Source organism: Sinocyclocheilus rhinocerous, unplaced genomic scaffold, assembly GCF_001515625.1.
Source record: "Sinocyclocheilus rhinocerous isolate Xijiao unplaced genomic scaffold, SAMN03320098_v1.1 scaffold1616, whole genome shotgun sequence".
NCBI lineage: Eukaryota > Metazoa > Chordata > Actinopteri > Cypriniformes > Cyprinidae > Sinocyclocheilus > Sinocyclocheilus rhinocerous.
Window position 1 is genome coordinate 209,707 of NW_015645077.1, and position 26,981 is coordinate 236,687.

At 36.8% G+C, this 26,981-nt stretch overlaps 2 protein-coding genes across 7 annotated transcripts in view; both read left to right on the forward strand.

Annotated features, from left to right (window-relative positions):
* The window catches only part of LOC107705640 (T-lymphoma invasion and metastasis-inducing protein 1-like), an 81,614-nt gene extending 64,252 nt beyond the window's left edge, over nucleotides 1–17,362 (forward strand). For all 6 annotated transcript variants that reach the window (XM_016509032.1, XM_016509030.1, XM_016509031.1 and 3 more), the window contains exons 17-28: nucleotides 6,890–7,084; nucleotides 10,580–10,648; nucleotides 11,725–11,850; nucleotides 12,102–12,210; nucleotides 12,540–12,719; nucleotides 13,369–13,487; nucleotides 14,056–14,164; nucleotides 15,037–15,095; nucleotides 15,333–15,438; nucleotides 15,547–15,634; nucleotides 16,154–16,326; nucleotides 16,768–17,362. In XM_016509032.1, the coding sequence (XP_016364518.1) occupies nucleotides 6,890–7,084; nucleotides 10,580–10,648; nucleotides 11,725–11,850; nucleotides 12,102–12,210; nucleotides 12,540–12,719; nucleotides 13,369–13,487; nucleotides 14,056–14,164; nucleotides 15,037–15,095; nucleotides 15,333–15,438; nucleotides 15,547–15,634; nucleotides 16,154–16,326; nucleotides 16,768–17,285 (1,851 nt within the window). In that variant the 3' untranslated portion in view covers nucleotides 17,286–17,362. The remainder of the gene's footprint in view (nucleotides 1–6,889; nucleotides 7,085–10,579; nucleotides 10,649–11,724; nucleotides 11,851–12,101; nucleotides 12,211–12,539; nucleotides 12,720–13,368; nucleotides 13,488–14,055; nucleotides 14,165–15,036; nucleotides 15,096–15,332; nucleotides 15,439–15,546; nucleotides 15,635–16,153; nucleotides 16,327–16,767) is intronic.
* Nucleotides 17,363–25,020: 7,658 nt separating this feature from the next.
* Nucleotides 25,021–25,726, forward strand: LOC107705633 (claudin-8-like). The gene has a single exon (XM_016509023.1). It carries the CDS (start codon nucleotides 25,021–25,023, stop codon nucleotides 25,705–25,707), a length of 687 nt encoding a protein of 228 aa, XP_016364509.1. The 3' UTR covers nucleotides 25,708–25,726.
* Nucleotides 25,727–26,981: the final 1,255 nt, after the last annotated feature.

The window sequence follows — 26,981 nt, forward strand, 5'->3', positions numbered from 1 at the left end:
TTCTTGTTCTTTTCTAAATACTGTTAATTGAAAGGATTTGTTGTGGAGTGAGGGGAACTAAAATAGCCTAGCTATGTTTACAGTGTTTATTATAATGTTTGTAAACATTTCTGAATGAAATAATAAAATGCGACTTATACGCGACATATGTTTTTCCCCCCTAAAAAACAATTTTTTTTATGCACGTAGCATATTTTAACCATGCAGCAAACCGTTTTAAATATTTTGATAAATTATTGAAAAAATAAATAATTAAATGACTTTTTAAACCGTTTAACTGATTGTATTAATCGGTCAAAATTCTTACCGTCGGTTAACCGGTTAAACGGTTAAATCCCTACTACAAATCATATTTTGTGGAAAGTGTGACATTCTAAAGCAAAATACCATAAGTTAGTATGGATGAAACAAGTATGGATTTCATTTGGCAAATATGATGCAGGGTGGTGTAATCAACTAGTCTTTCAGGCAGCCAACTAGTTCATTTTATTTTAGTAGTTTTGCATATCTGTAACTACAGGTCTCTTTCAGTCTCACTGCATTAATATTCTTGTGCGGTTGAACTTGCACAGCCCGTCATGAACAATCACAACAAACTTGTAAAGGAGATTCCTTCAACTCCCCCTTCCTTTTCCTTTTCCTCTTCCTCTTCCTGTTTCTCTTCACCCTTGATTGTTTTTACATGTGTGTTGAGTATCTTAACTTATGTAGCTCAGTGTTTGCTCAGCGTGCCAGGAAGAGAGAGAAGATAAATGAGGTGGTGTCGCATCAGAATGGGCGGGTGAATACAGAGTTGGGCGAGCAGAGAGGAGGTGGGCGAGCGAGAGAGAGAGGAGAGAAGAGCGACTGGTTCCATCTCTCTCTCTCTCTCTCTCTCTCTCTTTCTCCACTCTGTCATTTGTTCTATTTGTCATAAGCGGAGGGATGTTGTCGGGTGCTGCAGCAGTGAATCTGTGATTTCTGAGGCATTTCCTGAAACTGATCCAGCGTCAGTGACGGTGGGCCGGCGTGTGTTTCTCTCCGAGGCTGTTTCTGCTGATCCTGAGTCAGTCATGTCTGTGCTCAAACGCAACAGACACAGCAAACGCTCGTCGGACTCAATCTATGACCTGCTGCACCTGGTGAGAAGCGTTTTATGACTGGCGTTTTTCTTAAATCACTGTCTTTTATTGATCAGGATAGGGCTTTAGGTTTCTGCGCTGGTTTTTGTTGGTGTTTTGTGGATTGTTGCTGTCAGAACATCAGATGTTTGGGGTTTCTAGTAAAAAGTGACAATTATTAATATATTGTTCATGCACATTTTACTATGGTAATAACATGTTGTTGTTGTTTTTTTGCATGATGATGAATTTAAATATCATGCATATTGTCAAAGATCAAAGTACCATCATGTTAACATCTAATATTATGATTTTAGGTTTTACTTGTTAGTCTTTGATTACTAGACCAACCGGATTGTAATTATGAGCAATTTTGTGCTTTTTGCATGCTGGAAAAAGTTTAAACCAGCCTAAAGTGGTCTTGACATGCTACCAAACTGGTTTATAGCTAGATTTTTGATGGTTTTAGGGGGATTTTGGACACTTTTTACAAACCAGTTTATCCATGCTCAGAGACCAGCATACACCACCTTCGGCTGGTTTAAGTTGTTATTTTAAGCAGGATCTTGTTGGGATTTCATGGAGGAAAGTTCACTGGTGTGGATTTCCCTTTGTGTAGGTGCACAACGCATGTGTTTGTTTCTTCAGAGCATGCAAATTTTTATACTCGTATTAAGATCAATAAAAAGATTCCACTCTAAAACTAAGTTCATATAAAGTCAGGAATGTGTTTGGAAAACATTTACTAATATTGGAATATGAACACCCTTATCTGTGAAGTTATGCTGCAAGATTTCATACTTGGTCACATTTACCTTTTTTGCATGAGGGCGGAAGATTTACCGCACACATTTTGCAATTGTTTCAAGTTGTTCATGCAAATTGGCAACGTTGACCGACAGAAAGATGCTTGGTTTGAAAGTGACCCTTTTTGAGAACACCGACAATAGACAATGTACTTTTTCTGCCTGCAAAATTTCACGAATGTGATGCATCTTTAGGGTCAGGAGGTTGTGAGCTCTACACCTTAGCAAACACCACTAACAAGCGTGCATTTTCCCAGCAGTTAATGTGTTTTATAGTGTTGTGCGCTGGACGTGCGGGGTGTCGTATTTTCTCTCTGCTGTTATGCTGTTCTGAGACTCAAGGACTCTGGGAGAAACACTGTAATTCATCCTTTGTGTGTCCTTGCGTGGGCATTCGAGGACCGCTAAGACTCTCTCCGCTAATGAACAAGGAAAGCGGCGTTCACACGTTTAAAAAAAAAAAACAGTGTCAGCCAAAATAAGCACCTGTAGTCTGCTAAGTAAATAAAAGTAGTTTAAAGTCATTGACTACGTTTACATGGACATCAGTAATCTAATTATTTACCTTATTCTAAATAAGCCAATATTATGATTATGGTGTTTACATGAGTGGCTTTTAGAATATTTTTTTCATGTTCCCGTTTTACATGTTATAGTACATAGTTAGATTAATGGCACACGTCATTACGACCTCACGTGACGCCATCCGACGTCCCCTCCTTAATTTCACGTATAAACATATAGTTCATCTTTGTGATGATGCCATGTACAGTTTTGGGTGTTTCATTTTTAATTTTATGAAAGCTTCTAGTGCAGTTAATTATTTGTACGTGCATACAGACGATGGCGGGTGTTGAAGCTCTTTTATTTGCAGTCAAACGGTTGACCACTGCCGTGTGTGTATCCTGTCGCAAAATGCGGCGAAAAGTCCTACACGACGGTAATAATGTGATTAAGGTGTTTACATGTCTATTCTGCACTTCAGTAATGCGACTAAAATAGGAATACTCCACATGTCTTAATTCGATTTCTGTTTACTTCGATTATGACTTTAGCCGGATTAAGGTAATCAAAAATCTCTGTTTACATGGTAGATTCTTAATCAGAGTATTGTCTTAATCGTATTAAAATTGGAGTATTGTTGTCCATGTAAGCGTACTCAATGTTAGCGCTTTCTCTTTGCAAAATGCAAATCACAAGGATTGTTTTAATGAGTAGCTGGGTACATATTTTGATGAATCGGACAGTTTTTCTTATCCTGAGCTGGGGCTTATTGATGCTTTGGGTTTCTGCGCTGGTTTTTGTTGGTGTTTTGTGGATTATTGCTGTCAGAATGTCAGATGTTTGGGTTTTCTTGGTAAAAGTGCTATATTTTTACTTAGTGTTAGTATTTTGTACATGGACATTTTACTATGTTAAAGGGGTCCTATTATGCTTTTTCACTTTTTCAACTTTAGTTAGTCTGTAATGTTGCTGTTTGAGCATAAAAAAGATCTGCAAAGTTATAAAGCTCAAAGTCCAATTCAAATGGAGATATTTTATTTAACACAAATCACTTTTCAAAAACTACTACGAACGACTCGTTTGGACTACAGTGCATATTTTCTGGGATTTGTGATATCACAAATACCGAAGAATGGGATGAGACCTGGTTGAGCTGCACTAGAGAAGGCAACGAGTGTTATCACTATGTCGGAGACACGCTAGCTTTCCCAAGGCAGACGAACTTAGAGTGGTTACAATCATCCGGGTTTAAATCGCGCTCAAATTGATTTGATATTGACGCAATATTTACACTGAAGCTCGTAGGGCGCTATGGTAAAGGGCATGTCATTTCCTGACCAGGCGCCGAGTGCTGCCAATCACAGCACACACTGGCCCAGCTAACCAATCACAACACATTTCGCTATGTTTTTTGCATGGTAGTACCATGAAATACCTTAGAGTACCATGTAAATATAATGCATATCATCATATATCAAAGTACCATAGTGTTACCATCTAGTACTATGATTTTGCCGCAACAAAATTTTTTTGTAAGGTTTTACTTGCTAGTCTTTGATTTGCTTTTAAAGACCAATCGGATTGTGATTATTCTGTGCTTTTGCATGCTTTTTTAGTTATTATTTTAGTTAACTTACTATGTTACTTGAAATTAAATACTAAAACTAAACTTATGTTACTTGAAAAAAAAAAAACATTAACTGTAATAAAATAAAATATTAAAAAGTGAACTTTATTTCAGCTAATTGCCAAGGCAACGCTTCTCATTTTAATTTTATTATTAACTTGATGTATTAAAATAACTACAACTAAAACAAAAACAAAAATGAATTAAAATTATATAGACATATAAAAAAAAAAAACGAATAAACACAAAAAAATACTAAAAAAATAAAAATAAAATGAAAACATGAAAAATAAAATTAATTCAAAATATTAAGAAAAACTACAACATGATCTCAATGAAACTAAATGAACACTGGTACATAGAGACGTAAAATAAAGCAGATTTACTTTTAAGAGTGCATTCTGGGAGACCCGCCGGTGTCGTCATGCTTTGCTTCCTCTGCGCAACTGTTTATGTCTCTCCAAAGAAAAAAAAAAATTTTAGTAGCTGACCTTTGGACTCTGTTTATATCACTGGGCTTTGTACGAGAGGTTTTCTGTGTGCAGTAGCCTTGATCTTCCACTTCAAATAATCTCTTATGTCTCTGTTTTAAAAAGCCTCCGATGTGACTGCGTTGGTGGATGTGTGGCGTACGAAAGGGCTACTACTTCTCTCCCGCTCTCGTAGTTTCCTAATGTACTTGTCTCAGACTGTGCCGTTTCAGAGAATGATGGAGAAAGTCTGTGGAAAGCTGACAGCTGCTGTATCTGAAAGCGTGTGAACGTGTCTCTGTGATAACGGGATCACAAACATCTTGACATGCCGCAGTTGTGGCAGCTGATGATGTTTAAGCTAATGACTAAAGTGACAGGTGAAGCCCGACGCCCCTCGTAGATGTTATTCTGCATCTCTGATTTAGGACCTGATTTATTTGTTTACACACAGACAGAGACACAATGTGAAGCCAATATTCCCTGACGCTCCTGAGGAATTATTTCGAAGCGATTCTTTTTTAATAACACACATAATGTTCCTGCTACCTGGCACATGTCACTAAAATTGTTACCCTGAGAAATCGCACCTGATGTAGTCTTTGTGAAGAGCATAAACAGCCCATGGGCAGTCTGAAGCGCTTTATTTACACGCATTTAAATTTGCTGAGATCCGGTTACCTGTATAAAAGGGCAGGTTTAGGATAGAGGATAGAGAGTGTGTAGTTGAAGATATGTAATCACTTCCAGCACCTTTAAAGCAATGAAGTGAGCTTTTCTCTTCTATCTGCATTCCCATTGGCTGTCGGTGCATTGCATTACAACTTATTTGTATATAGTTGAACTCTACTCAACTTGGTTGCATCAATGAGCACTTTCAGGGATGATTCAATAACGTTTGCAATAAAGTTTGGGTCGCTGAAAGTTTTGTTTCAAACACTTAGTAATGAGATAACTTTAAGCTGTCTTCTCAGTTTTGGTCAAGTTCATATGTACTTGCCTCTGGATGGTATACCTTTAAAAAGCAGCAAAAGGTTGGTGATTTAGAAGGAAACTCTTCAGCCTCAACAGAAAGAGAATTAAGTGAGAGTGAGAGAATTAAAGATGATGGATGGATAGATAAATGGATAGATGAGCATAATGATTAATTAATTGTAATTAGTTCAATATTTTTATTTTTTATTAATTAGTATTTATTTATTTAATTTGTGTTAATTCATGCATTTATTTATATTTAGTTCAATATTTTTATTTATTTTCTTAATTTATTCATTTTATTTTTATTTAAATTATTTTTTAATTAGGTAATCTTTTTGTATTTATTTATATGTGTAATACATGTTTATTGCTTAATGCTTTGGCAACATTGCGCTACTCTACACAGTCAAGCCAGTAAAGCTCATCTGAATTAGTATCAAAATATATTTATTTATTTATTTTTCTGGAAATTATAAAAATATAATGGTTATGCATTAAATAATCATGCAGTAATGTCTATTGTTAAATAGTGCAGTGAATGAAAGACTCTTCATGTAATTTGATTATTTTCTCTTTTTATTTGAAACTTGTAGGACTCAAACCAAAAGATCAGATCAGATTATTCATAACAAATGAATGAGTCTGGCAACAGTGCAAAACAGCTTCACATTACAAAGCACTTGAGTTAAAACAAAAGACTCAAAACAGTAAACGCTATTACAGTCAAATGACTCATTTGCACTGCAGAACAGGTAGATATATTTCATATATAAGTCAAAAACTTCATTAATTAACAAGGCAAGTTGTGACCTTTTAACACATTCTTCATCATCTTGACTTGTCTGGGACACATTCGGATCCTCAGTTTCACGTTTCTCATGTGTAAATAACATACAGCTGTCCTGCCTATGGCTATCCCTGCATATTTATCTACCATAGTATAAACAGTGTAGCAAAATATCTACCGGTTGACACCAAGCCCTAGCAGATAGATAGATCAGATAGATGGATGGATGGTACTTTCCCTCAGTCTGTCAGTGTTACTGTGAGAATAACAGTCCATGTGCCATCACAGCCGTTCCCATAGCAACCGCATCCATGGACAGGTGCTTATGTTTTGGTTGACGTTCAGAAGAAATGAAGACATTTCAGAAGAGCAGGGAGGGAGGGATGGAGAGAGAGAGAGAAAGAGCCAAAAAGGAGAGGAGAGGAGAGGCTGAAAATAGAGCAAATGAGCGCTTTATAGCATTCTTCATCCAAGCAGCGGGATCCAGCTGCAGGTGCTGCAAGTGTGTGTGTGTGTGTGTGTGTGTGTGTGTGTGTGTGTGTGTGTGTGTGTGTGGTAATAACAGCACAGGACTGTCAGATGTCTCACTCATCACGACTGTCTTTCTTTCTCTGTAGAGTACGGAGCAGGTCGCAGCTTTCTGCCGCAGTCTGCACGAGATGAATCCCTCGTCTGAGGTCGTCTCTTCCTCGTCCGGCCCGGAGTCTTCCTCACTTCCTCCGAGCAACGCCACTCCACGCCAGCTCTCCGATGCCGACAAACTTCGCAAAGTCATCTGCGAACTGGTGGAGACGGAGCGCACCTACGTCAAAGTCAGTACCTGTGTGTGTGTGTGTGTGTGTGTGTGTGTGTGTGTGTGATCAGACATACTAGCCTGTGTGTTTGACTTACATAAGTTTGTGCCCTTCATCGAGTCGAGGCCTGGAGGGAAAGAAATTGTGCCCTTGGCTTGCCTTTTTCTGCACCCACTCACTCTTTGGCTGCGTTTGAAATGGAATACTAGCGTACAGCATAGTACATACTGCCTTAAAAATAGCATTTGAAGCAGAATGCCATGATTTAAAACAGCAGTTTGTCACATGACCTCACAGTGTTCTATGCAGTGTGTTTTATTGTATACTTAAAGGGATAGTTCACCCAAAAATGACAATTCTGTCATTGAATTTTTTCTTCTTCTTTGGAACACAAAAGAAGATATTAGCCCGTGGTGTGCACTGGGGGGCTCGAGCCCCTGCCTCTTTAATTGCCGACGCTAAAGTGCCCTTTCTGTCTGATATAGGCACCCCCGGACCGAGATTTCAACCGAGGGGGACAACCAAACCCCCCCCCTCCAAAAAAACGAGGGGGAAGGACTGTGTTTGTGCCCTCTTAAGGCCACTCATATTAGCCATGTACACACTGCAGCTAAATTCGGTTGTCAGTTCACCTTTTTAGTGCTTAATCCGGTTCTGTACACACACAGTTCAGTAATTTACAGGAGTGACAACTGTATTCTACAGCTGAATTATCTCCTGAAAAATGCAGGTAGTGACAACCGTATTTACAGAAATTGTGCGCAGATTTATTTAAACATGTATCAGAGTGTCTTTTTATGTGCAGTGCAAGAAATCACTGGGCATGTTCTGAATCATTGGTGTTGCCAGATCCTGCTAGATTCTCTCTGTATAGCTCATGTTTGCTCGCTGTGTTGAGATTAACGACAGAGCCGTGACAGTATTTCCTTGTCTCTCTGAGGACGGCTGGGATTACAGTAACACCTTCACCGATATCCTGCCCATCGCTGGGAATATTTGCGGTGTGTTCAGATTCATCTGCCTGTTTGAGCAAAGAACTAAATCAACAGTCTGAATGAAGCACTCCAGCAGAAATGAAACATGACATGAGTGTGTGATGAGGCTGAGCGATATAGCTGGAGAAATTATGTGTTTATGTATATATATATATATATATATATATATATATATATCTACCAAGTATATTTAAAATATTTACTGCATGTAAATACAGTAAAAATGTTGTTCAAAATTATTTCAGTTTTAACAATGATGCCTTATGTTTAATAATTTTTGTATAGATCAGTATACAATGCTGATCTAACAATGCATCTCCTAAACATCAGCTTGTATTACATGTATTTTTTACAGTGGCGTAGCGGACAGGCACGCAGTTTTGGGTTGGGGGGCCACGCGATTACCTCCCCGTGCTGGGTTGCGTCGTATCATGTGTCGACTATAGCCAGAGATATTGTCAAAAGCATCAAATATTGTCAATATTAATAGGATTTGGCATTTCCAATTAATGTAGGCCTGTTACATTTAGGGCTGTCGCGGTTAGAAAATTTCCCTTGCGGTTATTATGGGTGGCTCAATAGCGCGATATGCGGTTTTATTGCGATGTATTTGCGCGCAACATTGGACAGCAGCGGAAATCTAGACTGATTATCGCGCCACCAGGACAGTGGATTTGTGTTGGAGTCTATGCACTCCTCCTGCAGGTAGCGCGTGAGCTCGTTATCTGCTCGCGCTCTCTTGGGTATGGGCAGAGGTTGTCCGTGACTTCTCCAAGAGTCTTTTTCTTTGCTGCAGGTGGCACCACCGCTTGCCCTTCGTCTCCAACCACTGACGCGCTGGCAGCGCTCCCTTCGTCCTCCACTCTCACCATCTCTTCGATGATGTTGGATTTTGTCTCCGTGTCATTGATATAATCGCCCCTATATCGAGGATCTAAAAAACAGGCCTTTTCCAAAAGTTTTTGTAAGGCAGCTGGTTCATACTTCCCCTGTAGAACACTGCACATTTTGTGCTTTATGTCCGATGTTAATGTGGTATCCTCGTTTGATGGTTTAAGCATATCTTCTGTCAGGAGTTTCAGGACGGGTTTGACTGAAGACACTGTAACGTAGCTCTCGCCAGACAGCAGATCCGTAAACGAAACCCCGGATACAAACAGTTCGCGGGAAAATGACACTCGTAACACTCTTGTATCATTATTAATTTATTTAATATTCAATGCACAGTGATGAATTGTAAAACAAGAAGGCCACAGCCTCATGAAACAAAAAAAAAATGTGAAAACTGCGGTTGCTTTCCTTCCTCTGCGGTTGACTCGTCAATAGCGCGGTATTACAATATTGCGGTTATCGCGACAGCCCTAGTTACATTCTTATTATTATTATTAGGCCTGTTATTATTATTAGGTTACTTTTATTATTAAATTACAATTAATTTGCCCCGCAATAATTTCATAGAGCATCACCGCATAACTGACGTGCTTTGAGGATAATAAAAGATTAGGCTATTAGCTTACTCCTCATTGAAAATGTTTTTAAAAAGGTATTTTTAAACAGGTATATTAATTTATACAATGAATTGTAGGCCTGTAATTAAAATTATTAACACTGCAGTCATCAATGAAAATTAAGAGCAGCTTTATTTCAAGCACCGACTTTCAAAAACAACCTGTTTAATGCAAAATACATTTCTCATTTTTTTCCCCACTATGTACGGGCCACAAGATAAATATTAAGGAATAATTTAAGACAGTTAGGCTATATGCCGTTATCAGCATATGCTGAAGTAGATTTGTCTCTTGTCGTCTCTGAGAGAATATTGCGCCGTTAATGCAGCGTCAGATGCCGAAAGCGCCGTCAGTTTGTACGTTTTTTTACTTTGACTTTGTATAATTGACTAAAGTTAAAACATTCACCGGCATAACTCTTGCACAAAGTTTGCACGTTGTTTAATATCAGCCTTCATGGTTTAAAATGGAAATATTTCCAATATTGCGACGTAACAAACCCCCTGCGATTTTGCGCTAAGCCACTGATTTTTTACTAAAACACTTAAAATTATATTTCATGATCTCTCTGAACACTTTTGAGTGACTCAAATGATTCATTGAATCAGTTTTGTGAATCAGTCAGGTTTATAATAGTTAACTAAAACTAAAACCATAAAAAAAAATGTTACTTGAAATGAAAACTGAAATAAAATGAAATAAACATAAAAATGAATAAAAAGCTATATAGACATTAAAAAAAACTGATAAAAACGACAAACACAACACAATTACTAAAACTTTAAAATTTAAATAAAAACAGAAAATATGAAAATAAAAAGCGAATTCAAATTATTAATAAAAACTATAATAGGATCTCTGATGTTAAAATAATCTGGAACTAATTCTTTTAAATGGAAAGGTTATTAAACAGCCATGAAATTAATCAAATATAATGTCAAATATTAATATTGTGAATGTTGTTCATAGGCTGTTCTTCAATATTATTGTGTGTTCTCTCTCTCTTTCAGGATCTGAACTGTTTGATCGGGCGATATTTAACCCCGCTGCAGAAGGAGTCTTTCCTCACTCAGGATGAGGTGAGTTGAAGCGCTGCTGATGGTTTCATGTTATTATCAGCTGGCGAGCTCAAAAACACCTCCAGAACACAGAGTGATATTTCATAATCATCCTGATGGAGAGGAGCGTGTAGGAGGACTCTGAGACAGAGACAAACACACACACAAGAAAAGAGAGGTAGAGAGGAGAGTGGGAGGGAGACACAAAATGAGGAAAACTTACATCAGACAGACGAGAGGAAGTTCTCAATCTTCTGCTCCTTTAATGCCCTACATATGGGAGCTGAGCTCATTATGCAGCAGTGCAGACACTAAAGAGATGTACTTCCACCAATATGGAGTCTCTTAAAGGTTGAGACAGATAACTAGAGAGCAGTATATAATGTCTATATGTATTTTTACAAAAATACGTATTTTATGTAATTTATATACTGTTTTGGGTACACATGTTAAAGTGAATATTTACCGTTTTTACTCATATTTGTTATTGAAGTAATATTAAATACATATATATATTAGTTCTATCTATCGTTACTTTGTATATATGGAGATTTTTAGATATTATGGAGATTTTTTATATTTGATATTATTTGTGTGTGTGTGTGTGTGTGTAATATGGAAGCCCGTTTCCGCCACTGAATAAAAAAATAAAAAAGGTTATTGCGACTTTTTATCTCTAATTTTGAGAACATACCAGTCTTTTCCCCCCCTCAAAATTGGACTTTATAACTCGCAATTGTGAGTTTATGTCCCATAATTCTGAGGGAAAAAAGTCAGAACTGCGAGATATAAACTCACAATTCGGACTTTTTTTTCTCAGAATTGCGAGTTTAAATCTCAAAATTGTGACTTTTTTTCTCAGAATTACGAGAAAGTTCTGACTTTATTTACAAAAAAGTCAGAATTGCAAGATAAAGTCGCAATTAGCTTTTTTATTTTTTTATTCAGTGGCGGAAACGGGCTTCCATAGTATAAGCTTTATTACGTAGCACATCTATTTAAAATTAAAATTAAATTATTTTTATATATTAAGATAATTATTTGTTTACATTTTTACATTTGACCACATTCATTTTTCCTGCATGTGTATCTGATAGCTGGACGTGCTGTTCGGAAACCTCCCGGAGATGCTGGAGTTTCAGGTGGAGTTTCTGAAGACTCTGGAAGACGGAACCCGGCTGGTGCCGGACCTGGAGAAACTGGAGCGAGTGGAAGAGTTCAAGGTTTGTCCCTCTGATCTCATTTACATCACATTAAACATAGTATCACTCAAAGTGTCTGGTCTGCTCATTTAAATAACAAATATTATTATGCTACCAAGTTTTTGGGGCATACCATGTTTTTTTGGACGTGTGTGATAATAATAACATGTTTTTGGACACTACGGTTGTAGTGCATCACTCAGAGGCAAGATTTATCCAACACAAACCATAATACCTGATGTATTTCTCTCAAAATCCCTCTCGTCTTACAGAAAATCCTCTTTTCTCTGGGCGGCTCGTTCCTGTATTACGCCGACCGCTTCAAGATCTACAGCGCTTTCTGTGCCAGCCACACCAAAGTGCCCAAAGTGCTTGTCAAAGGTATGTAAATCTCTGCTCAAAGGCGACCTTGCTCCCTGTGAGTCCTGCACCTTGGGGGTCTGTAAATCCCATGTGAGCGGCTCCGCTGTGTGTAATGCAATCCTGCTGCTGTGTGTGGGCTATTTTTATTATTTAATGTCGATTCTGCAGATTTGTTATAGGATAGGTTACGTAACAGTGTTTTCCAGTAAGTTGAACTTAATGTACTTGAAAACATTTTGCGCTGTATTGTGAAAAGCACAACAAATGCTAGCCGTCTTCAAATCTTTCTATCACTATCAGTCCTGTGACAGCATAATCACATCTTCCTGTGTTTGCGTCCTCTCCAGCAAAAACAGACGTGGCCTTCAAGGCATTTCTGGACGAGCGTAACCCCAAACAGCAGCATTCATCCACGCTGGAGTCGTACCTGATCAAACCCATCCAGAGAGTGCTGAAGTACCCTCTGCTCCTGAGAGAACTGCACTCGCTCACAGACCCCGACAGCGAGGAGCACTACCATCTGAACGGTGAGAGACTCCGGTTCATATGAGCATGCCATGAAAGAAGTCTCTTCTGCTCACTAAGGCTGCATTTATTTGATTAAAAATACAGTAAAAACAGCAATATTGTGAAATATTATTACAATTTCAAATAACTGTTTTCTATTGTAATATATTTAAAAAATGAATTTATTTCTGTGATCAAAGCTGAATTTTCAGCATCATTACTCCAGTCTTCAGTGTCACATGATCCTTCAGAAATCATTCTAATATGCTGATTTGCTGCTCGAAACATTTCTGCTTATTATCAATGTTGAAAACAGTTGTGCTGCTTCACATTTTTGTGGAAACCGTGATAAATGTATTTTTTCAGGATTCTTTGAGGAATAGAAATGTCAAAAGAACAGCATTTATTTGAAATAGAAATCTTTTGTAACATTATAAATGTCTTTACTGTGATCAATTTAATGTGTCTTTGCTGAATGTGTTAATTTGAAGTATTAATTTCTTTTTAAAAAGTGTAGTGTATTGTCCAAATAAGATGTTATAACTGGAGATCAGTTTTAAAGCCATCAATCTGAACTCTTATGTTTCAACCAACTTTCTGAATTCACTGCTATATAATTGACACATATATAGAACTGATATATAATTTATTTTCTCTGCTGTTGTGCAGTTGCAATGAAAGCCATGAACACAGTGGCCAGTCACATCAACGAGATGCAGAAGATCCACGAGGAGTTTGGAGCCGTCTTTGACCTCCTCATCTCTGAACAGACTGGAGACAAGAAAGAGGTTTGTGAACTTTACATCAGTTCAACAAGCAATGTTTTACTGTTTGCATCAATCCTAATTAAGTATTTAATTAACCAATATTAACTATGCTCTTTTCGTTTATGTTTTTAAATATTTCTAATCTTTCTTAAATGTTTCTAAAATGTGAGTTGCTCAGTATTAACTTTTTGTTTATGCAACTACTATATAAAACAAAATATTATTGTATCGTTCACATGGTGTCAGGTCACTCTTGGTTGCATGTGAGTGCAGCTTGGGATAATACAGAACTTGGGTCTCAGATTTTCAACCACATTTCATGCTCTGCAGCTGATAAAAACTTAAAACTGTCAGATCAGATTTCCTTCTTTATTTCTGTATTTACTGTCATCTGCCTGCATATTTAAATCTTATTAGCCTATTATGTGAATACAGTGAAACTTTGTTGCATAATGTGGCTGTAGCTCGGAATGATGTCAGGTAGAGACAGGCGAGATCCCTTCTGGATTGCAGATTACGAGTTCTGTGTGTGTGTGTGTGTGTGTGTGTGTTGTGCGAGCTCTAACGGTGGCTTCTGCTATGATTACAGGTTGCTGACTTGTCTATGGGAGATTTACTCCTCCACACCAGCGTGACATGGATCAACCCGTCCTCCTCACTGGGAAAGTGCAAGAAAGAGCCACAGCTGGCCACATTCGGTACGTTCTGTTCCCATATAACCTCAACTCATGGATAGATAGATAGATAGATAGAAGGGATGGGCGATATGGGCTTAAAAATGTATCACGATAATTTAGGGAACGATATCAATGACGATAATTTAGGGAATCCTGTTTCTTTAGAGAAAAGTATTATCTTTTCTATTTTTACCCAAAATAGGGTGTTGTGAGCAGTACACACATAATGTAATGACTGTTTAATTAATACTGGAAGCCGGAGGGCGCCCTTGCGCAGAAACTCCACATATGCATAGTAGAAGTAATGCTCCAGGAAGAAGTATCCAGTGATCGCTGTAGCAGAATAAAACGCAGATAAAGAAATTTTAACTGAGGAAACCTGAAGACAATAAACATGCGATTGCACAAAATATATGGTATCTGTGTTCTTCAAGCAATCTTGTTTTTTTTTTATAAGGATAAAGTATATTTATAATGCAATGCTAATCGACATAGCCTTTATCACTGTATATAATGCTATAAAATAGTATGATTTCTGCCTTATTCTGTGATACGAAACCACGTCTGATCACAAAAATAAGTTATTTCAAACACTCGACTATGTTATGAAGTTAATATGGAGAAAAAGCATGTCAATAAAATAAAATATCTTTGTTGGACAACAGGTTTGTAAACGACTCATACACATGTAAAACTGTGTCGCACACGTGCTACATGAAAAGCATTTTAGGGGGCCCTTGGCTTTTGGGGGCCCAAGGCGGTCGCCTACCTTTGCCTAATGGGTAAGTCCGCCCCTGTTCCTAATAGATAGATAGATAGTCATACAGATGGACAGATAGACATGTCATTTTATGCAGTGAACTGAAGTGCAATGTTATATGTTTCTCCTCCAGTGTTCAAAACCGCTGTAGTGTTCATCTGTAAGGATTACTCCAAGCAGAAGAAGAAAATGGTGAGTGTTGTGATCCTCACTATCAGAGCGGTTGAATATTTCGGCTGTGCAATTTACGCCCAAACACTCCCCTCTCTCTCGCCCTCTTTTCATGGGCTTACAGAAGTATTCAGCAGTTAACTGGGTGTTGTATTCATGCTCTTGTTTGGTGCAGTATCGTACAGCGTTCACACCCTGATTCCCATCAAAATGATGAATGAATGACATTATTCACACGCGTCTGTCTCTGTTTCTCAGGGTGGTTCTCATAGAGCATCTGTCTCCGGTGAAGAGAAAGATCCGTTCCGTTTCCGCCACATGATCCCCACTGATGCGCTTCAGGTGCGCACACTGTCCAATACAGGTAAGCTCACCTATGACCCCGTCAACACACACAAAACAAATCTGTGCATGATGAAGTCAGACCCTATAGGGATAAACGGGGAGCTGATCATAGTGTGTGTGGTTTCAGATGGAGAGAGTGCAGCTGTGTGTGAGATCATCCATGTGAAGTCTGAATCAGAGGGAAGACCAGAGAGAGTGTTTCAGCTCTGCTGCAGGTCAGTGTCTCCTGCACTGTAACAATCAGCATAAACTGACTAGTTTATAATGCGGTAATATATATATATACATATATAAATATATATATATATATATATTATTATTTTTTTATCAATTTTAAAACAAACGTTAAAAAAAATTATGTATATTATAAAATTTAAAAATAAATATAATACAGTTAATTTTGAAGTATATAAAAATAATATATTTTAACATTTATTTCAAATATATAAATATTTAGCATATATTAAAAATATATATATATTTCATATATAAATATATTTTATAAAATAGATATAAAGAAAACTGTCACCATCTGGTGGAGGACCCTTGTACTGCCTTTATGTAGATCTGTGTCAAAAATGAAGTGCGCACTGTTATTGTTATGTGAAATACAAATACAAACCATATTTATCTAACCCATTTTTGAGCGCTGGATTTTGAACATACGTTCAAAGTCAACATGAATAATAAACTGATACCATTGTGCAAATTTGTGTCTTAAATTGTGTCTGCAGCTCTCCAGAGAGTAAGAAAGACTTCTTGAAGACGGTTCACTCCATCCTGAGAGATAAACAGCGCCGTCAACTGTTGAAGACGGAAAGTCTTCCTCTCAGCCAGCAGTACGTTCCCTTCGGAGGAAAACGCCTGTGCGCCCTGAAAGGAGCCCGACCGGCCATGAACAGAGCAGGTAAACACACAAAGAAATTAATACATCCGTTTATCAAGGACGCATTAAATTGATCAAAAGTGAGAGTAAAGACATTCATCTTACAAAAGATTTTTATTTCAAATAAATGCTGTTTGTTTGAACTTTCTATTCATCAAAGGATCCTGAAAAATAAAATATATCACAGTTTCCATAAAAATATGAAGCAGCACAATTGTTTTCAACATTGATAATAATCAGAAATGTTTTTTGAGCAGCAAATCAGCATATTAGGATGATTTCTGAAGGATCATGTGACACTGAAGACTGGAGTAATGATGCTTTGATCACAGGAATAAATTACATTTTAAAATATATTCAAATAGAAGACATTTATTCTAAATTGTGATAACATTTCACAATATAATGTCAGATCTCTGTGTAAACCATGTTAGTGATGCTCATGGTTTTGTGTCTTCTCAGTATCTGCCCCGACTCGCACTCTGGGCCGGAGGAAACTGGTGCGGAACCGCTTCACCATCGACACAGACATTGTTTTCGACACCGAGCCCGACAGCGACTCACCGGACTCCCAGCATGCTCAGCAGCAGGGCGTCGTTCCGGCGGGTGACACCGACCGCTGGGTGGAGGAACAGTTCGACCTTCAGTGCTACGAGGAGCAGGAGCAGGACGTGAAGGAAACGGACATCCTGAGCGACGACGACGAGTTCTGCCAGTCCGCTCTGAGCCCATCCACCGAGCCGGACGTGGAGGGACCGCTTTCTGCCCTCTCGCTGGAGGGAGACACGGCTGAGGAGGAAGAAGAGGAGGAAGAGGAGAGCAAGAAGGACTACAAATCCCAGCATGCCAAGCTGTCTCATTTAGGGAAGCAGTGTGCCATGTCAGTCGCCAGTGTGGATGAGCAAGTGCCCGATGAGGACATCTGGGTGCGACGGGACAGCAGCACAGAGAACGAGACACAGGACGAAACCCAGAGCTGAAACACATCAGGAGACATTACACAATTAAAGGAATAGTTCACCCAAAAATGAAAATTTGCTGAAAGTTTACTCACCCACAGGCCATCCAAGATATAGATGAGTTTGTTTCTACATTTGGAGAAATGTAGCATTGCATCACTGTCTCAGCAATGGATGCTCTGCAGTGAATGGGTGCCGTTAGAATGAGAGTCCAAACAGCTGATAAAAACATCACAATAATCCACAAGTAATCCACACCACTCCAGTCCATCAGTTAACATCTGGAGAAGACTAAAGCTGCATGTTTGTAAGATACAAATCCAATTTCAAACCAATGCTTCCAGCTACAATATGATAATATAATCCATAATATAGTTTCTCCAGTGAAAAAGTCATCTTGTCTGAATCAGGAGAGAAATCTGCACAGATCAAACACAGATTACAAGCCAAAAACAGTCCAAAACAAATATGTTGGTGGATTTTGATGTGAGAGGACAACAGGGGATGGACTTTTTCACTGGAGGAAGCGTTATTATGGATCATATACTCATATTTTAGCTGGAAGTGACAGTTTAAAGTTAAAACGCTTTAATGATGGATTTGTTTCTTACAAACACACAGCTTTTGGCTTCTCAAGACATTAACTCATGGACTGGAGTGTGGATTATTGTGATGTTTTTATCAGCTGTTTGGACTCTCATTCTGACGGCACCCATTCACTGCAGAGCATCCATTGATGAGCAAGTGATGATTTTTTTTATTTATTTTTTTGGTGCTTTTGATTATGATACTGTATTATTACTGTGGTATGCAACTGCAACCACATGTTCTGGACTTGGAAAATGTCTTGTCCATGTATGTAGGAATGTATTTGCTTCTGTCATTGTGCAGTGTCCTTGAGCTTGGGAAAGGCGCTATATAAATTAAACATTATTATTAAGTGATGGAATGCTACATTTCTTCAAATCTGTTCAGATGAAGAAACTAACTCATCTACATCTTGGATGACCTGACAGCGAGTAAATGTTCAGCAAATTTTCATTTTCGCTTGACTGTTCCTTTAAAGCTCGCCGGTCAAATACATCAGCCGATGCATGACGACAGTTTCTCCACGCTAATATTCCCGAATGTTAGACATTCCTTTCGAAGTAGCTGTAAGATATGACGCTTTAAACACATTAGATGAGCTCTACATGTGCGCTGTGGCCAATCAGAAACCGCAGGAAACGTGGTACAATCAATAGAATTAGAATTGCACATTCGCCATTGGCAAGCCTCAAACATTTGTCCGCCAACGTCTGCCAAACATTTCTGTTTCGTTCTTGACATCGTCATTTCCAAAATAAAGGCTGTGATTTATTTATTATGTCCTTCAGATGTAAGAAGAACGACAGCCTGATTAAATATCTCACTTTTTAATTTGTTCGGCATTGTCTCATATTTGTACAGAGAAGCTGTAAGCGCCGTTTTTTCTTTGGGTTGTAAATATTTGTGTTTATTTCTTTGTGATTTATCAGAAATGTTCATACTGCGCACTATTCTGACCTGAAATATACATGTAATTTGAATATTCATCGAGTAATTGTGTTGAATATTGATTTAGATGTGCACATCTCAGGTCAAAATAATGCTGAATGAATTTTTATGATTCCTTTCTCAGAGCGGAGAATTTTTTTTTTTACAGCTCATCTAGGTTACTATGTCCTGTTTTACTTGAATTTTGTTGATAAATGCAATATGATTTTTAGCAGATGGACTGTTCTGTTCCTGTTTAAATGGCTTGTTGTGGTTCAGCTCTACATTAATGACACATAACGACCCTCGTTTTGACGCTCACACTCACGATTCACACTCGACGATCCGAGCCTTTACACAGACAAAATGCATACGGTGTAATTTTTTTTTCTTTCTCACAGTTAAACTTTGGGTTCATGTTTCAGAATTCCCAAATTTGCTGAATGCAATCAAGAGAAGCCACTGGAAAATATTTTAGATGATATTGAATTCTAATTGAAAACGTTCCCATTGAGCTATAGAGACTGCATTTTTATTTTGTATATAGAGCTGTGGATTGATATTATATCAAATAAATTGGTTTCGTACGTATCAAAAGCCTGTGATTCGTGGATGCTTCTGCATTTCCAGTATGTCTTTACACATTAACAGCCGTGTTAATAAGAAGCACTTCTGCTTGTGTGATCTTGCCCTTCATGTGTTAAAGTCACTGACGGTGGAATTCGAGTTGTATGGCACCACTCTCATTGCAGACAGATGGAAGTGCCAGGATGGCTTCGGGCTGAATGTTTGAGCGGAAACTCAAGATACAAGACGAGTGAAGCAATCAATCTCTCAGCGCTCAGATGTATCTGAGATATACGAGCTGATAGAGATCCTGTCTGCAGGCCAGACTGACATCATCAGACCACACACACATCAGCACACATCATTTATAGAAATTAATTCATTAATAAGCTACTATAAATCTTTTAAGTTATTGTTTTTAAATTGAGGGAGAAAAAATGGGTTTCTCCTTCTTGTGGCATTCAGAACAGTCAACTATATAATGAAGGTAGATTTAAACCTGTACAAGTGTTTTTCATGTCATGTCAAAGCAAGCTTATGTCACTCATTTTTTGCTGTTGTGCTTGTTTAATTTGACAATTTTCGCTAATTATCTTAATATTAACATTTAAGTATGCAATTTTTTGGTTTTCATTAATTGTTTTTATAATTGTTATACAGCTGGAAGTGTATTGCTTATATTACGGTATATATTTATAAAAAATTATTTATATATTTGTATTTTTTTAAACCATAAGATAAATGAATCTGCCACCCAGTGGTCGAAGTTGGTACCATATTTTGGTAACACTTTACAATAAGGTTCATTAGTTAACTACTTTAGTTAATTAACATAAACAATACTTCTGAAGCATTTATTAATCTTAGTTAAAGTTAATTTCAACATTTACTAATGCATTATTAAAATCAAAAGTTGTGCATGGTAACAGAACATAACATATATATATAGAACGGAACATAACATCTATAACATAGAAATGAATAACTATTTTCATTAATAAATGCTGTAATAAATGTACTGTTCATTGTTTGCTTCATGTTAGTTAATACATGACCTAACATTAACTAATGGAACCTTATTGTAAAGTGTTACCCATATTTTTGTGCAAAATATTTTTTGTGGTCCTACTGTTCTTAGTGCACACATTAAGTATGCGAAAGCATCATTATGAGGGTAAAACGTTGATATTGTGCATAGAAAATGCATGTTTTTGTTCTTACAGCAGAATATGTGGAAAATCGACTCAAGAAGACGCTTTATTTCCGCGAGTTCATTAATTGTGTTCCTTACGTTTCGATGTTAAAAGTAAGTTCTTTTTGTCTTTCTGTCTGTTTGCTACTATAATTTTGACAGATGCTGAGAAGAATACTTTCACCTTTAATCTTTGACTTGAAGGATTCTGGGGTCGACTTCACCTCACTCGAGGACTTCTGATGAGAAAACAAGGCAAGTTTATCAAGTTATGGTAGATTTGAACTAAATGAATCAACATTTAGGCTAAATGTTAACCTGATTTACAGTTTCTAAAAATACTGTAGTGGTACCGTGGTAAAATAGGGAGTAATACGATGTAGTGAATGATTATAATATTAATTTACCATGCATTACGTGAAAAGCGTGATTATTTACGTCTAACGTTTTGTCGTGGTAAATGCAAAATAAATACCTTTTTTGGTTATTTTTTTTTAATTAACGTTTTTAAATGAGTATTGTTGTAGTTTTGATGTTTAAGGTGCAGTTTTACACAGATACACTAGATGGCGCACAAACATTTCGTGTAAATGTGCAAATCTGAGGAGAGCGTTTTCATCTTCTACTGCAAATATAAACAATGATCTTTTTTCTACAAAAATCTACTTAAATGTCGTATATATGTATTTTTTCTGGTCATGTATTAAGGCAAGAAGTGAAACATTTCTACTGTCAGGTTAAAGGAAAGTAAAAGGTGAAGTAAAGTGCTGTCTTGTAGGAAAGGTGTAATATTTATTGACAGAATTGATTGATATAAGTCTTGTGTTGTTAAATGTCACTCTTGATTTCTGAGGCTGGACCTGTGAGTTGATATGAAACTCAGTCTCAGCGGTCCGACCTGTCAGACAGGTTTGAAAGTTTCTGTTGACTTTTCAATTAACCTCAAACCGCTTTATAGCTCACTGTGTTTTACAGGAACATTAGTGACATTTTAGCTCAGGTGAGACACGCTTCTGCTCTCTGTGAGCTCCTGTAAACATACTCCGCATGATCTGATGTTCAGCCAGGATTTTCATCTCAATCCTCCAGGCCAAGGAGTCAAAATGAAACATAATTAGAAATTCAAAGTAAAATACATTTAAGAATAAAATACCAGATCATAGTTATAAAAACAAATTATATTATTTAGTAGCTGTTGTTTGTAAATCTCACATATGTAATTTCCCCTCTTTAACACGCTTATATATAGGCCTATATACTTTTGTTTCTGAAATGGGATTATGCAATATATGCACAATAGTGACACAGCATCAGCTGTCAGTTGAAACAGCACCTGTCACAAAAGCATCTTGTTCCTCATATTTTCATTTTGATGGCTTAATGCATGGCTTATTTGACGTGTTGAAACGGTTTCGAGGGAAAAAACCTCTAGTCATCCTATATAAACTGATTCAATTGAGGTCAAATATATTAGAGCAATTTTTTATTTGATTTAATCACTTAGAACAACAAGATTCAGATTATCATTCTTACAAATTCATTGATTCTGATAACGGTTTTAATTACTCACAAAAGTCCGTTTTCACTTGCATATGTGACGCTTGTTCATTTTGGATTGCCGTTAGCTGTAGTTCTGCTATCTTAAAGGGATAGTTCACCCAAAAATGAAAATTTGATGTTTATCTGCTTACCCCCAGGGCATCCAAGATGTAGGTGACTTTGTTTCTTCAGTAGAACACAAACGGAGATTTTTAACTCAAACCGTTGCAGTCTGTCAGTCATATAATGGAGGTGAATGGGAATCACGGCTTTGAGAGTAAAAAAAAAACATACACAAACAAAACCAAATCAAAGCCTGCGGCTCGTGACGATACATTGAGGTCTTAAGACACGAAACGATCTGTCTGTGCAAGAAACTGAACAGTATTTATATAGTTTTTTACCTCTGATTCACCGCAATGTCCGAACTGTCCTGAGCGGCGGCGCGTCCAATTAGCATGTTTTTGTGTTTTGCTTTGGTACCGAAATTGGTACTGAGAACCGTGGATTTTCACTGGTATTGGTACCAAATACTGACATTTTGGTACCGTGACAACACTACCTGGGGGTAAGCAGATAAACATCACATTTTCATTTTTGGGGGAACTATCCCTTTAAGCATCTCACTATTACTAGTTACTTATGAGTCACATATGGGCTGCTTTTAATTTTTTTACTTTCCCTACCTTTCAAGACATGGACACAAGTCAGAGTTGAAAAGAGCTTCTTAAAGATGACTTCTCCTTTTCTACTCGACAGCAAACAGGTTTGGATCAAAATGAGGGTGAGTAAATAATTAGTTTTAATTTTGGGGTGAACTAACCCTTTAACCTAGTGGTTCTCAACCTATTTGACCTTTTGACCCCCAATTATTTTACTGCTATATTCTAAGGCCCTCCTTTTGAACTAATATATTTACTTTGGAAAATATCTTTGTGTGTGTGTTTTAATGGATAAAGATTAAATATTTTCTTTTAAATATTTTAATATTAAAACTTAATTATTTTAATTTTTTAAATATTTTTACTCACAATTTTCTATCTGATTAAATATTTTAGATCTTGGCATAACTAGAAAAAAATATTTAGGAAACACTTAAAGCTTTCATTAGGTGAAAATTTAAAGCCTTCATGCATAATGCATTATAAAGGTATTCATAATCAGTGTTGGGAAGGTTACTTTGGAAATGTAATAGGTTACAGATTACAAGTTACCCTACTTAAAATGTAATAAGTAGTGTAACTTTTCAATTACTTTATTAAAGTAATGTAACTGATTACATTTGATTACTTTTTGATTACTTTTCTAAATTTCTAATGAATGTTTATTTGCAACTGTTAATAATTTTCAAACATTTACACCATGCAGGGTTAACCTTACAGTAGTGCTCAACACTGTCAGACTTTCAAAATCCTTCATCGGCTCTTTTTATTTCACTTCTTTTGGACTGATGCATGCAACACCCGCCGAGTGGCATTAAACAGCTTGAAAGGTCGAAGACAATTTTTAATATAACTCCGATTGGATTCGTCTGAAAGAAGAAAGTCATATACACCTAGGATGACTTGAGGGTGAGTAATTTATGGGCTAATTTTCATTTTTGGGTGAACTAACCCTTTAAAATCATTCTGAGGTTAAATACATATTTAAAATCATAACAATAAATATTTTATTAGCTATGATACTGTTTTTGAAATCAAATCTTTGCATAGCTATGACAGTAAACGCTGGAATCTAACAATGCCTTAGAAAAAACAGTTAATCTTAAAAAGCATATACATAAACCCTATCGGATAAGCATGTTATAAACTTCTGAAACATTGGTGTTTCAATTTATGAAGAACTCAATTAAATCTGTATGTGGGAGTGTGTGTGGAAAAAGTCATATGTAACCCCCTTTGTAATCCTTAACATTTTCATAAGTAACTGTAATTTAATTACACATTTTTTCTTAGTAACTGTAACTGATTACAATTACTTTTATTTTGTAATTAAATTACGTAATTCCGTTACATGTAACTAGTTACTCCCCAACACTGTTCATAATATACATCATAATGCATTATACCTTTTCATAAATAAGTATAACCAATGCTAAAATGCATTATAATATTTGCCTTGTTCCTTGTTACATCTAAAAATCAGTTGTTTGTTATGTGTTTTCATGAAATACACTTTCTAAAGTTGTATAAGGGAATAGATAAATACTATAATGTATTATAAATGTGGTTAAAATTATTCAGGAGATCATGCAGTGCATTACAAGGCATAATTAATGCATTAAAATTTGTTTTGTCAAGTGAAGTGTTTCCAATGATTTTTATCAATTTCCCAGGTCTAGAAATCACACATTTAAAATTCCCTCATATATCCAAATTTTTTCAAGAAACCCTTAACATCTAACCACTTCCAAGTAAAAATGTTTGAGAAGACAAATGAAAATATTGATCTTAATATTTAGCTGTTTTATTTTTTTTATTTAAAATTATTATTTTTAAATTATTTTAAATTAAATTACATTTATTTAAAAATATTATTATAATTTTTTTATCATTTAAAATATTGCAAATTATTTTATTTTTATTTAAAATAGTCTTATTTTATTTTATTTTTTTAATTTTTTTAATTATTTTATTTTGAATTATTTTATAGTCACATTGCTGCCACTACTTTAGCTCAAGTCGGGTGTCACTGGCTTGGAGTCCGTTATGTTTTTAACCAGCGAGAGCAGTTACTGCTATATTAACAGATGCTTGAAGTTATGAACTTGCTTTAAAAACAAAACTAAGTCCATTTTTCATCAGCTCTGAGAAACCAGTGTTACCGCATAGCACTGATGGACTAAACCCCTCCTATCTCATTCCTGTCAGATAACCCGTGTACATTTACACACCACTGTTTCACATCACTTTCACATCACTTCTGCTCTCGGCCGCTGCCGTCATGAGGGCTAAGCTGGAGATCTTGGCTCTGGTTCTGGGCACCATCGGTCTGGTGGGGACCATCGCGGTGACCGCCATGCCCATGTGGAAGGTGACGGCGTACATCGGGCCCAACATCATTGTCATGGAGACGCTGTGGGAGGGGTTATGGATGGCATGCATACGGCACGCGGACATCAGCATGCAATGCAAAGTCTACGACTCGTTGCTCATCCTGCCGGCGGACATCCAGGCGGCCCGCGGGCTCATGTGCACCTCCATCACTCTCGCCGTCCAGGCCGTCCTGGTGTCTGTCTGCGGGATGAGGGGCACGGACTGTTGCCATGACGACGTCTGGGGTAAGAACGTGGTGCTGCTGGTGGGCGGGTGTCTGTTCGTGGTCGCCGGCCTCGCCGCTCTCCTTCCCATCAGCTGGTCGACTCACTCCATCGTCCGAGACTTTTACAACCCCATGGTGCTGGAGTCGCTCAAGCGGGAGATCGGACAGGCGCTGTATCTGGGCTTTGCCACGTTCATGTTCCTCCTGGTCGCAGGGGTGATGCTGCTGTGCCGCTACGGCAGCCGTCAGAGGAAGGACGAGGAGGAGGAGGACAAGCCATACATCCTGGTGGAAAAGGACAAAGCGGGAGTGAGCATGTTGGAACGGACACCCTCTTCTGACTCGTACTGGAAGAGTCAATACGTCTGACAGACAGAACTGACTCACTTCACTTATTTAATTGCTTTTCTTTTTAGTTTAATTTCTTTGCAATTTTTTGTATGTTTCTTTGATGCTATATGAATCAGTGTGTTAAATCCTAGTTAATTGGATTAAATGTTCCTCACTAACTAACTAAACACATTTAGTCTATTTAAAGTGTCTAATGATATAATTGTATATTATTTTTTCAAACATTCTGGGTTGTAGTTCTGTTCTTGTAAGGGAAAACTGAAATTTACTTGTGCATCCACAAACATATATAACTATATACATAGCTATTTTTAGATTAGAATTTTAAATGTTATATTCAAGATTAGTAAATGATGAATTAGATTAAACAAGCTGTTATTGTAATCTTTGAAATATAAAAAAAAAAGTTAATTTAATTTGTAATTTTTTATTCAAATATTGTATTTATTTATTTCCTTATAATTAAATGCATTAGTATTAAATATTAAAGTAACTGATTTCTTGTAGTTCTGTCCTTTACCCAGCTACTTTTATGCATATCTTAATTATTAAATTATGAGTGCAACTATCATAAACTGTAATGATAATCTTTAAAAATTCATTATTTTACTATGATAAAATATTTTATTACTTATATTTATAAATAAATATCGTACTATTAAATATTATAGTAATTGATTTATTGTAGTTCTTTGTTTGTAGGAAAATGACAACATTAACTTGTGCATCTAGAAGCATATGATGTACTTAGTTTTTTGCTGTTTATGATAAAATATATTATGTATACGTTTAATAAATATTGTACTATTAACATTTATAGTAATTGTAATATTGCAATTTTAATATTAAATATTACAGTTAAAATTAAATATAAAAAAAGATTATTTAAACACTAACATTGATGTTTAAGTTGTTTTTCTCAAAGAAAAACGATTTATATTTCCTAGAGGTTTGAAGCATATTTATTTAATTTCAGCATACTACACCTTTTATTTTAAAAACAACTGGACGAGAAAACATGCCAAAAAATACTGACATGCTGTCTGCATTTGCTGATTTGTATCTGACATACAAGCCAGACATTTTAGCAACACCACACGCATTTATTTACTGTAAGTGAAACTAAATGTAAACCACACTGACGCTAGACTGCTGTTAGATGGATGAGATATCTACAGATGGAGACTGTGTGTGTGTGTGTGTGTGTGTGTGTGTGTGTGTGTGTGTGTGTGTGTGTGTGTGTGTGTGTGTGTGTGTGTGTGTGTGTGTGTGTGTGGGTGTGTGTGTGTGTG